Raw genomic sequence first — 10,877 nt, forward strand, 5'->3', positions numbered from 1 at the left:
ACTTGTCTTCGAAATATATATATATATATATATATATATATATATATATATGTGTGTGGTCCACTTTTCTAAATATGTGGATGCGTTTCATGGCAGTGGATTATGGACACCAGACACGATTAAAAATATTTATTAAAGTTGTAGTTAATTATTAAAAATATATTAATATTTTTCCAGGCCATAATTTCCATTCAAGTACAACTTTTGAAAAATTCAAATATATTTTGACCTCGAATTTGGATTCTTCGACATTCTATGAAACGTTTTCTTGACCGTGACCACTTCGTGACATCTATATCTATATACATAAATTGTTTTGTCATGTTTAAGTTTCAGTTCAGTTTTCAATTTTAAATGTTTATTTCGTTCACATGAACTTATGAAAATTAAAATTAAATTCTTTTCGTGAATCAAGTTTTCCCAGAGCATGTTACAATTGATAGGTACTGTGAATGATTATTCTTTTTTTTCGCATATAACCTCATTTCGAATGAAAATTTTATTGCTATGACAGAGTGGTGATATTGTATTATTTTTTTGCTATTCAAGGATAAAGGAAATAGTTTTGCTAAACTGAACAACACGCAATTTACAACGATGTCTTTATCGCCGACTGATTTTCCATCTGCTGCCAGTCCTATGACGAATTGTTCATTGACTTCAAATGCCCCAAAATACGGCACCTTGGTCCCCAACCGAGTTTTCGTGGGGGGTATAGCGAGCAACACTTCTGAGGAGGAATTAGCCAGATTATTTTCAAGTTATGGAAATGTTAAGTCCACTAAAATAATATCTGATAGAGCAGGTGTTTCTAAGGGTTACGGATTTGTCACTTTCGAGCAAGAGAATGAGGCCAAAAAAGTCTTGAAAGAGGTAAATAGATTAATTGTAGTCAATTGTATTGTAGTTTTGTGTGCTCAAGAAATTGTTAAATTGAAGCCACTAGTATTTTGAACCCAATGATCTTTAATAATACATATAGTGATACTACATTCAAGAGTTCCATTTCAATTTAATACTTAAGGAACATTGTCTGTGATTTTTGTATTATTTTTTCTGTACAGAAATTGATGGTATCAAAGCCGAATCAAATTCAGATTTTTTTTGTTTTATTATTTTTATTTGAATTTTAATATAAATTTTATACATCTCAGACAGACAGAAGTGCCTGGTATGAGAGATCTATACAAAAATATCTATACAAAGTATATATATAAATTTTCTACATATGATATGGGGATTACAACATGTTATAATTCAATCATACGTATACTCATTTTTACATTTATGCTTTGGTATAATTTATTTATCTACATTTTTTTATAATATTCTTTTAACTTAATTTTAAATTGTTCTCTTCTTTGGTCATCTTTATTTCTTTCGGAAGCCCATTGAATAATTTTATAGCACTCCATATAGTGTTCTGCCTGGTTTTATTTGTTTTTATTTGTTTTAGATGATAATTTTCCTGTTGTCTATTGTCATGTATTTCCTTATTTATAGTTATCGATGTGCATGTTTTGATTTTGTTATATTCAATCTTATGTATTAATTTGCATTTTTCTATTTTTATAATTTTATTTAATGGTAGGTTATCTGTTACATATTGAACTTCTTTAGTAGGTGTGAAATAGGAGAGATTATAGGTTATTTTTGTTACATTCTTTATTAATCTCTAATGCTTTTTATATATTTTTTTGTAGTTTGACTCCATGTTGCAATTCCATACATAGTTATAGGCATTATGTGCGCTTTCAGTATTAAAATCTTGTGTTAAGTTCCAAAGTAGTGTATTCTGTTTAGTGCTCCTGTTAGTGCGACAACCTTTTATTTCATTTTTTTTATGTGGTCTGTCCAAGTTAATTTTTGATTGATTACGAGTCCTAGATATTTTATATAGTTCACCTCTTCAATTTCAGTTTTGTTAACTTTAAGCTTTAATTTATTTTTTCTTTACTTCTATTTGGTTTAAAATATATGTATTTTGTTTTTTCTGTATTAATGGTTAATTTGTTCTTAATTAGCCAATTTGAGTATGTCTTTATGTCTTTATTTATATTTTGCTCCAGCTTATATTGGCCTTGTCTGCATATAATATCGCTGTATCGTCTGCGTATAGTATATATCCTCTCTTTAAGTTTGCATCTTTCAAGTTGGTTGTATACACAAGGTATAACAAGGGCCCAGGACTGAACCTTGTGCTACTACACATGTTAATTTGCATATTTCACTTGTGCAATTTGCAATCTTTGTCCTTGTTAGAAAATCTTTTAGAATGCTGAGAAGAATGCCTTCCACTCCTAGTTCTAAAAGTTTAATTTTTATTGAAAACTGAGCCAATAGTTTGAATATCTAAATTTTTATTTTTATTTATTTCACTACCTTCATTTATTATTATTATTATTCATTTTCAGGGTGAAAGTATATTCCTGAAAGATCGAAAATTAAATGTTGCCCCAGCAATTAAGAAGCAGGTACCATTGCATATTAAAGTAGCAAAATTTGTTTTATATCTTTATTCATTCTTTATGTGTAATTCATAGCCATTTAATCGTTCGTTTGAGGAACCTGTACCTGCTGTAAATGCTACATCAGGAACTTTATATTACAACTCTGGTATGGTGCCAGCTGGATATAATTTCCAAGGTGGTGTTTTATATTACAATACAACTATGAATACTCCTGAGCCACCGATGTATCCATGTAAGTAGAAAGAAATACTCATGACAGGGTCTTGCACAAAACACTTATACGTATGTATATCATTGCAGCGATCACCCCATATAATCCATCAATTCCTGCATCACCGTATCAAATGTTATATCAATGCGCACCTCCTGTCTATGTGCATCCGAATTATATTCAGCAACCTTACCAGCCATTGCAAGTAGGAGTCAATAATGTATATTACAAGTGATTGTGATCTGGTGTGAGTATTAATTTTCATAATACATATTCTTTGAAAACATTACAATTAATTTAAATTCATGAATTAAATGCATTTAACATGCACTGGTACTACATAAACCACATGAAAAGGACTACATACCAATTACTTTGATATTTATTCTTTATAGCTTTGAAAATGTAAAAATAAGCAGTTTGCATAAATGATTGATGATTTTGTGATACGTAATAATTGAGAACAATCTGTTTTTTCTTTACATATTCACACTAATTAAGCATGTCCGGTTTTTCCATTGTTCAATTTAAAATTTATTTAAGCAATGAAAATTGTAGGTTGTGAATATGTTAGATAGGATGACTAGTATTTCTATTTTCAAATGTGGTATGGCATTTATTTTAAAGGAGTTTGACTGATGTTTTATAATTTTTGTTTCTAAATTCTGACGAGCAAGTTGAATTGTAAATCACTCGTTGAACAGACTTCATAAAATAGAGAATGTTTAATAAAATTTATTTGATCAAAAATTTACTTCTATTGTGCTTGAAAATAGAAATAATCAAATATAAATTATTGTATAGTATTTATTGATTCTTCATAATATTTGCTGGACAATGAAATGGAAGGAAAGAGATATATATTATAATTAATATAAATTATAAATATAATATAAATTAAAATCTACTTAAATAGCTGAAATGTCAAATTTTGATTTGGCAATTTAATTTAAAACTTACGTAACTCGTAATCAGATACAAAGAATTATAGACTAATTTATAACACTGCCCATCATATCTGAATCAACATATTAGAAATTTGCTGCTGTATATTTTAATTTATCTAAAAATGTAATAGCTATCTATGGTTTGCTTAGAAAAGCTGCAAAAGTTTGTAATGAATAATTACAAATTTTTATAATCAATACTATAAATTAGTTAGGATTTAAATAGATAAGTTATTGTTATTAATTTATTAAAGTTATTTATTTTTATCTGCCTACCAGATAATATTTAGGAATTAAGAACTATTCTTAGACAATTTATGAAAAATGTGATTCATATATCAAGTTTATTCATGGTTGTAGATTTTTAATTCACAGTGAAATATGTGCACCTGTTAAATATGCATATTTAATTAATAAATTGATGTAATTATGAAACTTCAAAAAATGTGCTAGCTATATTTGTGTCAAATTATGTACTAGATGCAAGCATATTGTGATTGTAAAATACTATGGCAATAATATGTATTCAAGTAACTTAAATGTAAATAAGTTTAAATAATTTTTAGTTAGCTAACTAATATACAATAATTTATAGTTAACTAACTTTAATAGTCATTAAAAATCAGTGAATGGATTATGAACTTTAGCAATAGTTGTGTATATTTCTGATTATATGTAAATAAATGTAATATATAGTGGAATAATATAAGTACGTGTAATAGATCATATATTAAATTGAGTGTTGCACCTCAGGTGTGAACATTTTATGGTCTTTACATGGCTTCCTCTTATATTTTGCCTAAATAATTTCTCTTGACAAAGGCTGAGTTAGGAAATCAAACGCTCTTGTTCGAATATTCTTATCATAGAAGTTGTGCAAAGATCAAAAAACTTTCATGTCGTGAGGGCATAAATTATTTGTTAAACAATTCAAGATTATTTTATGTTATTTGAGTATATTGCTTAAATAATTTGTTACAAGAAATATATTGTTAACGTTAATGGTTGTTTCAATATTCTATTTTAGGTGTGAATGTGAATGGTCCAATATGGGATTATATGATTATATAGGGTTGTCAAATATCTCCCTTCCGCTTTTTTGCTCTTTATTCAATGCTTTATAAAAAGTGTTACAGTAATCGGATTTAGTTCAAATATGCGCCGTTTTGTTCGATAATCTGTTTCCATCTAGACGGCAACTTCATAATACCTCCCTCGTAGAAGCCCCCCTCCTTATTTGCGAAGAACTCGGACAGCCACTTTTCACAAGCCTCTTCTGAGTTCAACTTTACACCACCAAGGGCATTCGCCATGGACAGGAACAGGTGGTAATCACTTGGCGCTATGTCCGGGCTATATGGTGGATGCGATAAAACCTCCCATCCGAGCTCCCGTAGCTTCTGACGAGTCATCAACGAAGTGTGTGATCTGGCGTTGTCCTGGTGGAACACTATACCCCTCCTGTTGGCCAATTCTGGACGCTTCTGGTCGATCGCCTGCTTCAAGCGGTCCAGTTGTTCGCAGTAGATGGTAGAATTAAGCGTCTGGCCATATGGGAGCAGCTCATAGTGGATGATTCCCTTCCAATCCCACCAAACACACAGCAAAACCTTCCTGGCCGTCAATCCCGGCTTGGCCACTGTTTGGGACGATTCACCGGCCTTGATATTGTCGTATGTGATCCATTTTTCGTCGCCAATCACCATCCGCTTCAAGAATGGGTCGAGTTCGTTCCGTTTCAGCAGCATATCGCAGGCGTTGATTCGGTCCAGAAGGTTTTCTTGCGTCAAATCAAGCGGGACCCAAACATCAAGCTTTTTTTTGTATCCAGCCTTCTGCAGATGGTTTAAAATGGTTTGGTGACTAACTCCCATCTCCTGGGCGATGTCACGAGATGCCACATGCCGGTCTAACTCGATGGATTTCATGATTTGATCGGTATTTGTCGTCACAGGTCTTCCGCCGGCTGGCTTATCCATAGTGTCGTTTTCACCGGCTCTGAATCGTCGATACCATTCCTCCGCGGTTCGAAGTGATAGAGTACCATCCCCCAAAACACCATTAATCTCACGGAACGTTCCTCTAGCGGATATGCCTTTAACGAAGGAAAACTTTAAAATAGCGCGAATTTCGGCGTTAGTGAACTCCATGTTTACACGTCTATAACTGTTGAACGCAATATCCAAACTAATCATGCATAGCGTCGTTTTGTAGGTTATGTCAAGACCTTTCAAATTATGTATAGTATTGCCAGATACGAGCTCTGTAGCGCTTTGTACATAGCCGCGAAATTCAAAAGACAAAAAGGCGGAAGGGAGATATTTGACAACCTTATATTACATACAAGAATTATTATTACAAATATACATCAAAAGAATAGATTTGAAGTGCCAGTGGATATCAAGTCATATGTAAGAATTTATTGTATATTGCTTCTGTGGTGTAATAACTGTTGTATAAACATGATGTTTTTAAATTTTTATTATTTTACTGTGTTAATTGTGGTTACAGTGTGCAGTTTATAGTTCAAGTATTGTTTTTGAGTGACCTTTTCTTAAAAAGTAAGTACACAAAGTGAAATAGTATAAAATAATTTATTTGTACATATAACACAACAATTGTACAGTCATGATGAGAATGAGTATGCTCTGAGAATATTTACAGATCATTTACTAAATAAAAAATTGGTTAACTTATATATACATATTTTTACACTAGACAAATATCATTAATTATCACAACAATATTGGCTTCAGATCATCAGGCAAGGAGCATGCCATATCATCAATTCTTTGCAATAATTTCTGTTTTGTTGAAGATTTAACTGACTTTGAATATTCTTCTACTCTAGCCAGCTTTTGCTTTATATTTAATATCATGTCAACAATTTCAACTTCTTGCTTTCCTTTGACCCATTGCTTCACATCCTATATCGGAAGGAATAAAAATGAATAACACTATATTGATTATTATCACAAAAACGTATTAAAATTATTACTGCATCTGCTAGAGCCTCCAATTGAAGTGCTTGTAATTTTTGTGTGAGATTTGTATAGCGCTCGTTAAACCATCCATTGAAGTTTGCTGAACGAAAAAACCTTTTGTAAAGGCCTTCCCAATCACCTTTCAAAGACGAAGTTAATTGAGGGCCAGATTGAGTCAGAGTATTTAAAAATTCTTCTGGGTTAAATGTTTGTGGAACAGGGGCTGCCTGAAAAATATGCATGTTTACACAGTTTTTTAATAATAGAATTAAGAATTGGAAATGGCATACTATTACTTACTTTGAAAGGTGATACATTTTTCTGCAACGGCATTAAAGATGCTATATATCGTTCCAAAGGAATCATGAAACTTTGAGTCAGTTCTAAAAGATGACGCCTTAATAATGCAGATTGTACTTCCATGGGCCTTTTAGATCTAACACCTGATATTAATTTCTTTATTATCACTTTATCCTTTTGCAAAAATGGCTTATATTCTGTATATAAGCCTGGCAATGAATCAAATTTAAGATTGCCCGTCTTCTTTAGTTTTTGCTTGTGCATTGGTGTATGACCTTCGCATAAGTTTATTGTATGCGGCCAATGGTGTAATGTCTTGGAAAAAAACGGATTTGTAACACCTAAAATGACTGAAGGGGGTCCTTGTTTGTTGTTCGTAAATTCTTTAAATTCGCTATCATGTATCGTGAAGTAAGGCCGGTGGTCTGCACAGTAACTAAGAGGAGCTATCATGCTATAGAAAATAATGCAATTCAATTTCTATAAATTTGTGAATATGCGATAATAATATTATGATTTCACCTTATCAATGCCTCAACCATATGTGAACAAAGAGTAGGGGATGAAGCCATTACAACTATTGGTTCTGTGGTGAGAACTAATTCCCAAAGTAGATGTGTATGAGCTATAATGTTACTTAAAATTTGGTATATATTAAGTTCATATATTGATGATAAAATTCGCACTTGTGCTGGATTGTTATCACGCATATCCGAGGCTTTAACTACAGCAGTTTTGTAACAATTTTGATTCGGTATATATGTCTATAAAGATTGATATAGTATAAATTAGTCTTTCAAAAAATAGTGCTATGTCATTAAATGCATAAAAAACTAAATAGGTAAATCAAAGGAAGAGATGATAATATATAATCAATTATATGCTTAAACTGCATTTTATGGTATACCTGAAAGACACTGCCTAATATAGGCAAATTAAAAATTTCTCCCGGGCATAAGTTAGGCCACTGACTGATATGATCACAAGCTACCTCAAGACTAATGACTCCATTATCAAAAAATTCAGGGGCAACTAATGAAGAAATCTCTAAGAATAGATTCACAAATGGCAGTCGAGTCAATAGAACTATGCTCTAGAAAAATAATAGTATTCTTTCTATTAATTCTTTATTCGAATCTGCACTGAAGTAATTTTGAGCAGCTTAAAACCTTTTGGAAATATCCTCGAGGTAGTGTAGCATCTTTAACTTGTCTAAAGTAAACAAATCCCCAAAAATATCCTGGATTTATTTGCAATGTAGGAAGAGTAGCACCATTATATTCTATTTGGTCTGCACTAAGTATTCCGTTTTGAACGGGGCCAGAGCTGCTTCTGAGTCTGATAATAAATTGTGTATCTCCCATACATCCGAATTGGAATCGGGAAAAGCTAAGTAGCATACATTTGATTTTTCCAATTCAGATAAAGTAATATGGGGAGGATAAATTGCCTATAAAGAAAACCAAATGTATCAAGAGGCTTCAATAGCAACAATACTCATTAGAAAATGTAATAACACCTCTAGCGCTTGACCCAATTCTAAGTCAAATGTCACAACACAAAAACAATGAACCCAGTTGGAAAAGCATTGCCATTTCGAATTATCTGCTAGTTTTATTTGATTACTTTCTGTACTATGTTAGAGTTCCATTTCACACCAAAAACAAAAATTAAGCTATATAATTAAAAGACTGTCAAAACATTATAAAATATAAATTCTCGAAGCGTAAAGCATAAAAAGTCTGTGTAACATAAAATCCACAACTGTCAAAATTAATATAAAACATCATAACACGAAAACGTGCGTTTGTTGACTCTTAATTAGAGAAACAATTGACAGGAGCTAAATAAGAAAGGTCAGCAAGCCCTGAACAGGGTTGCCAGAGAGGAATTTTCGGCGGGATTAGTTTAAAGATGGCCACTCCGTTTAATTGTCAAACAATTGACAGTTGGCAGTTCCATGTTCCATCAGTTACAGTAGATAGAAAAGATAATAAAAGATATAATATTCGTTATAATGGTGTAGTGAAAATTATTCGTGTTCAATACATTCATTATTCACTGGGCGATAGTCAAATTTTCAAATATGAAATGTCCCAGAAGTACAGTAAAAGCTTTTTATTTGAAGGTTAGACGTTCTGTAAATATGCCGCAAAACAGAAACCGTTAATATGAAATTGAAATTTATATGGGATTACAAGCGATACGTTCCTAGGTATGTACAAAACTAGTTATAAGAGTCATGTTGCATTAAGGAAAGTTACATTTATCACTGAACAAAATATTATGTTTAAAATAACAATAGTAAATAGTAGACTTTTCATTAATTAATCTCTTATATAACCTAAAATATCTTTATAATCACTCTTGTCTTCTTGGTCTTCAATTTCCTTATAGTGTTGTTTTTATTTTTCTTCTTTTAAATTTATCGTCATCTTTGGTCATCTTAATATTGTTTGGCAATTCGTTTATATGTTTTGCTGGCACTATCCAATGACATTTTCTCTGAAATTTCTTCTTTCTATTGTGTTCAATGTGAAAATTGTTGTGTTGTCTAGTATAGTGTTCATGTAAATCTTGATTTATGTCTATTGTTGTGCTTGTTTTAATTCGGTTAAATTTCATTTTGTGTATTAGTTTGCATTTCCTCTATTTATTATGTTATTTAGTGAAAGATTATTTGTTTCTCTCTGTAAGTATTTGGTGGGTGTCAGATGTGGAAAATTGTATGCTATTTTGGTGGCTTTTATTCATTATTGTCTGTATGTCATTTAAGTTAGCTTTAGTTGTTTGGCTCCATGTTGTTATTCCATATAAAATTATAGGAGTATTTTGTGTTTTAAGAATTAGTAATTTTTTTTTTTTTGCCGAAAGAGTGGATCCTTTCAATGCCCTGTTAATGTTCCAATTTTTCTTTTTATTTTGTTTATATGTTCTGTCCATGTCAGTTTTTCATTTATTATCAGTCCTAAGTATTTTATGCTTTCCACTTCCTTCTATTTCTCTATTATTTACTTTAATATTTAGTTTAGTGTTCTCAGTATTTTTTTTATGTTTGAAATATATGTATTTTGTTTTATTGATGTTAATTCTTAGTTTTTTTTAGTTAGCCAGTCAGTGTATGTTTTCATGTCCCGTGTTTATTTGTATCTTCAAGCCTTTTTTTTTGTCCTTATCTGCATATACTATGGCAGTATCGTCTGCATATAGTATGTATCTGCCCTTTAATTTTACATCTTTTAGGTTGTTGGTATATAGCAGATATAATAAAGGACCTAAAACAGAACCTTGTGGGACTCCACAAGTTATGCTACGACCCCCACTTGTAAAATTTCCCCCCTTCGTCCTACCACCCTTCCACGAGAAAATCTTTAATTATGCTGTAATGAAATTATATGGGATCACAAGCGATACGTTCCTAGGTATGTACAAAACTAGTTATAAGAGTCATGTTGCATTAAGGAAAGTTACATTTACCAATACATTATATATTCTGAATAATCAATATACCGGCAACTTACAATTTGTTGACGATAAAACTTTTCGCTTTACTAAACTTATCACTGAACAAAATATTATGTTAAAATAACAATAGTAAATTAGACTGACCTAAGGCAGGTCCATGATGAGAGAACATCATCAATCAATGATCTAAGGCAGGTTCATGATGGCGGAACCCATCATCAATGACCTTTTCCTTCCTCGTTTATTATTTCCATTAGGGAATGCAATACCGATAAAAAATTTCAATACCAGTGTTTCGGTATTTTCTATTTTAAAACCAGTAATACCGGTTAAAATACTGGTATTTTATTATCTTAACAAATGTAAACAAAATTGATAGTTACTTGTACAAATATAAAAAAGTTATACAACCACAACTATATACAAGTAAAAGATATATCTGTTTATGAGATTATGGAATTTAGAGATAATTTGTTCCGAGAAATTTAAACTCGAGTGC

At 31.4% G+C, this 10,877-nt stretch overlaps 2 protein-coding genes across 3 annotated transcripts; one reads left to right on the plus strand and one right to left on the minus strand.

The window, feature by feature from the left end:
• Nucleotides 1-290: 290 nt before the first annotated feature.
• Nucleotides 291-3,523, plus strand: LOC113377832 (protein boule-like). Of its 2 annotated transcripts, none has more exons than XM_026618266.1 (5): nucleotides 291-443; nucleotides 550-873; nucleotides 2,415-2,474; nucleotides 2,565-2,703; nucleotides 2,772-3,523. In XM_026618266.1, the coding sequence occupies exons 2-5, from the start codon at nucleotides 598-600 to the stop codon at nucleotides 2,915-2,917; spliced, it is 621 nt and encodes a 206-aa protein (XP_026474051.1). In that variant the 5' UTR covers nucleotides 291-443; nucleotides 550-597; the 3' UTR covers nucleotides 2,918-3,523. The 2 variants fall into 2 exon arrangements, with proteins under 2 accessions (XP_026474051.1, XP_026474050.1); XM_026618265.1 differs by having other exon boundaries at nucleotides 292-443; nucleotides 2,544-2,703.
• A 2,841-nt stretch (nucleotides 3,524-6,364) lies between these two features.
• Nucleotides 6,365-10,398, minus strand: LOC113376240 (protein DENND6B-like). The gene is given in 9 exon segments (XM_026616149.1): nucleotides 6,365-6,556; nucleotides 6,628-6,840; nucleotides 6,914-7,367; nucleotides 7,436-7,677; nucleotides 7,821-8,006; nucleotides 8,083-8,285; nucleotides 8,288-8,363; nucleotides 8,433-8,547; nucleotides 10,391-10,398. Coding segments are annotated over 9 exon segments (1,689 nt in total).
• Nucleotides 10,399-10,877: the final 479 nt, after the last annotated feature.

Source organism: Ctenocephalides felis, unplaced genomic scaffold (assembly GCF_003426905.1).
Source record: "Ctenocephalides felis isolate EL2017-DRISC unplaced genomic scaffold, ASM342690v1 CF-g0.4_SCAFFOLD_01886, whole genome shotgun sequence".
NCBI lineage: Eukaryota > Metazoa > Arthropoda > Insecta > Siphonaptera > Pulicidae > Ctenocephalides > Ctenocephalides felis.

Bases quoted from the DNA above. Each gene is read 5' to 3' on its own strand.
- LOC113377832 (XM_026618265.1), top strand. From the start codon at position 598: ATGTCTTTATCGCCGACTGATTTTCCATCTGCTGCCAGTCCTATGACG. The intron at 874-2,414 runs GTAAATAGATTA...ATTCATTTTCAG, and splicing joins CCAAAAAAGTCTTGAAAGAG to GGTGAAAGTATATTCCTGAA. The intron at 2,704-2,771 runs GTAAGTAGAAAG...ATATCATTGCAG, and splicing joins TGAGCCACCGATGTATCCAT to CGATCACCCCATATAATCCA.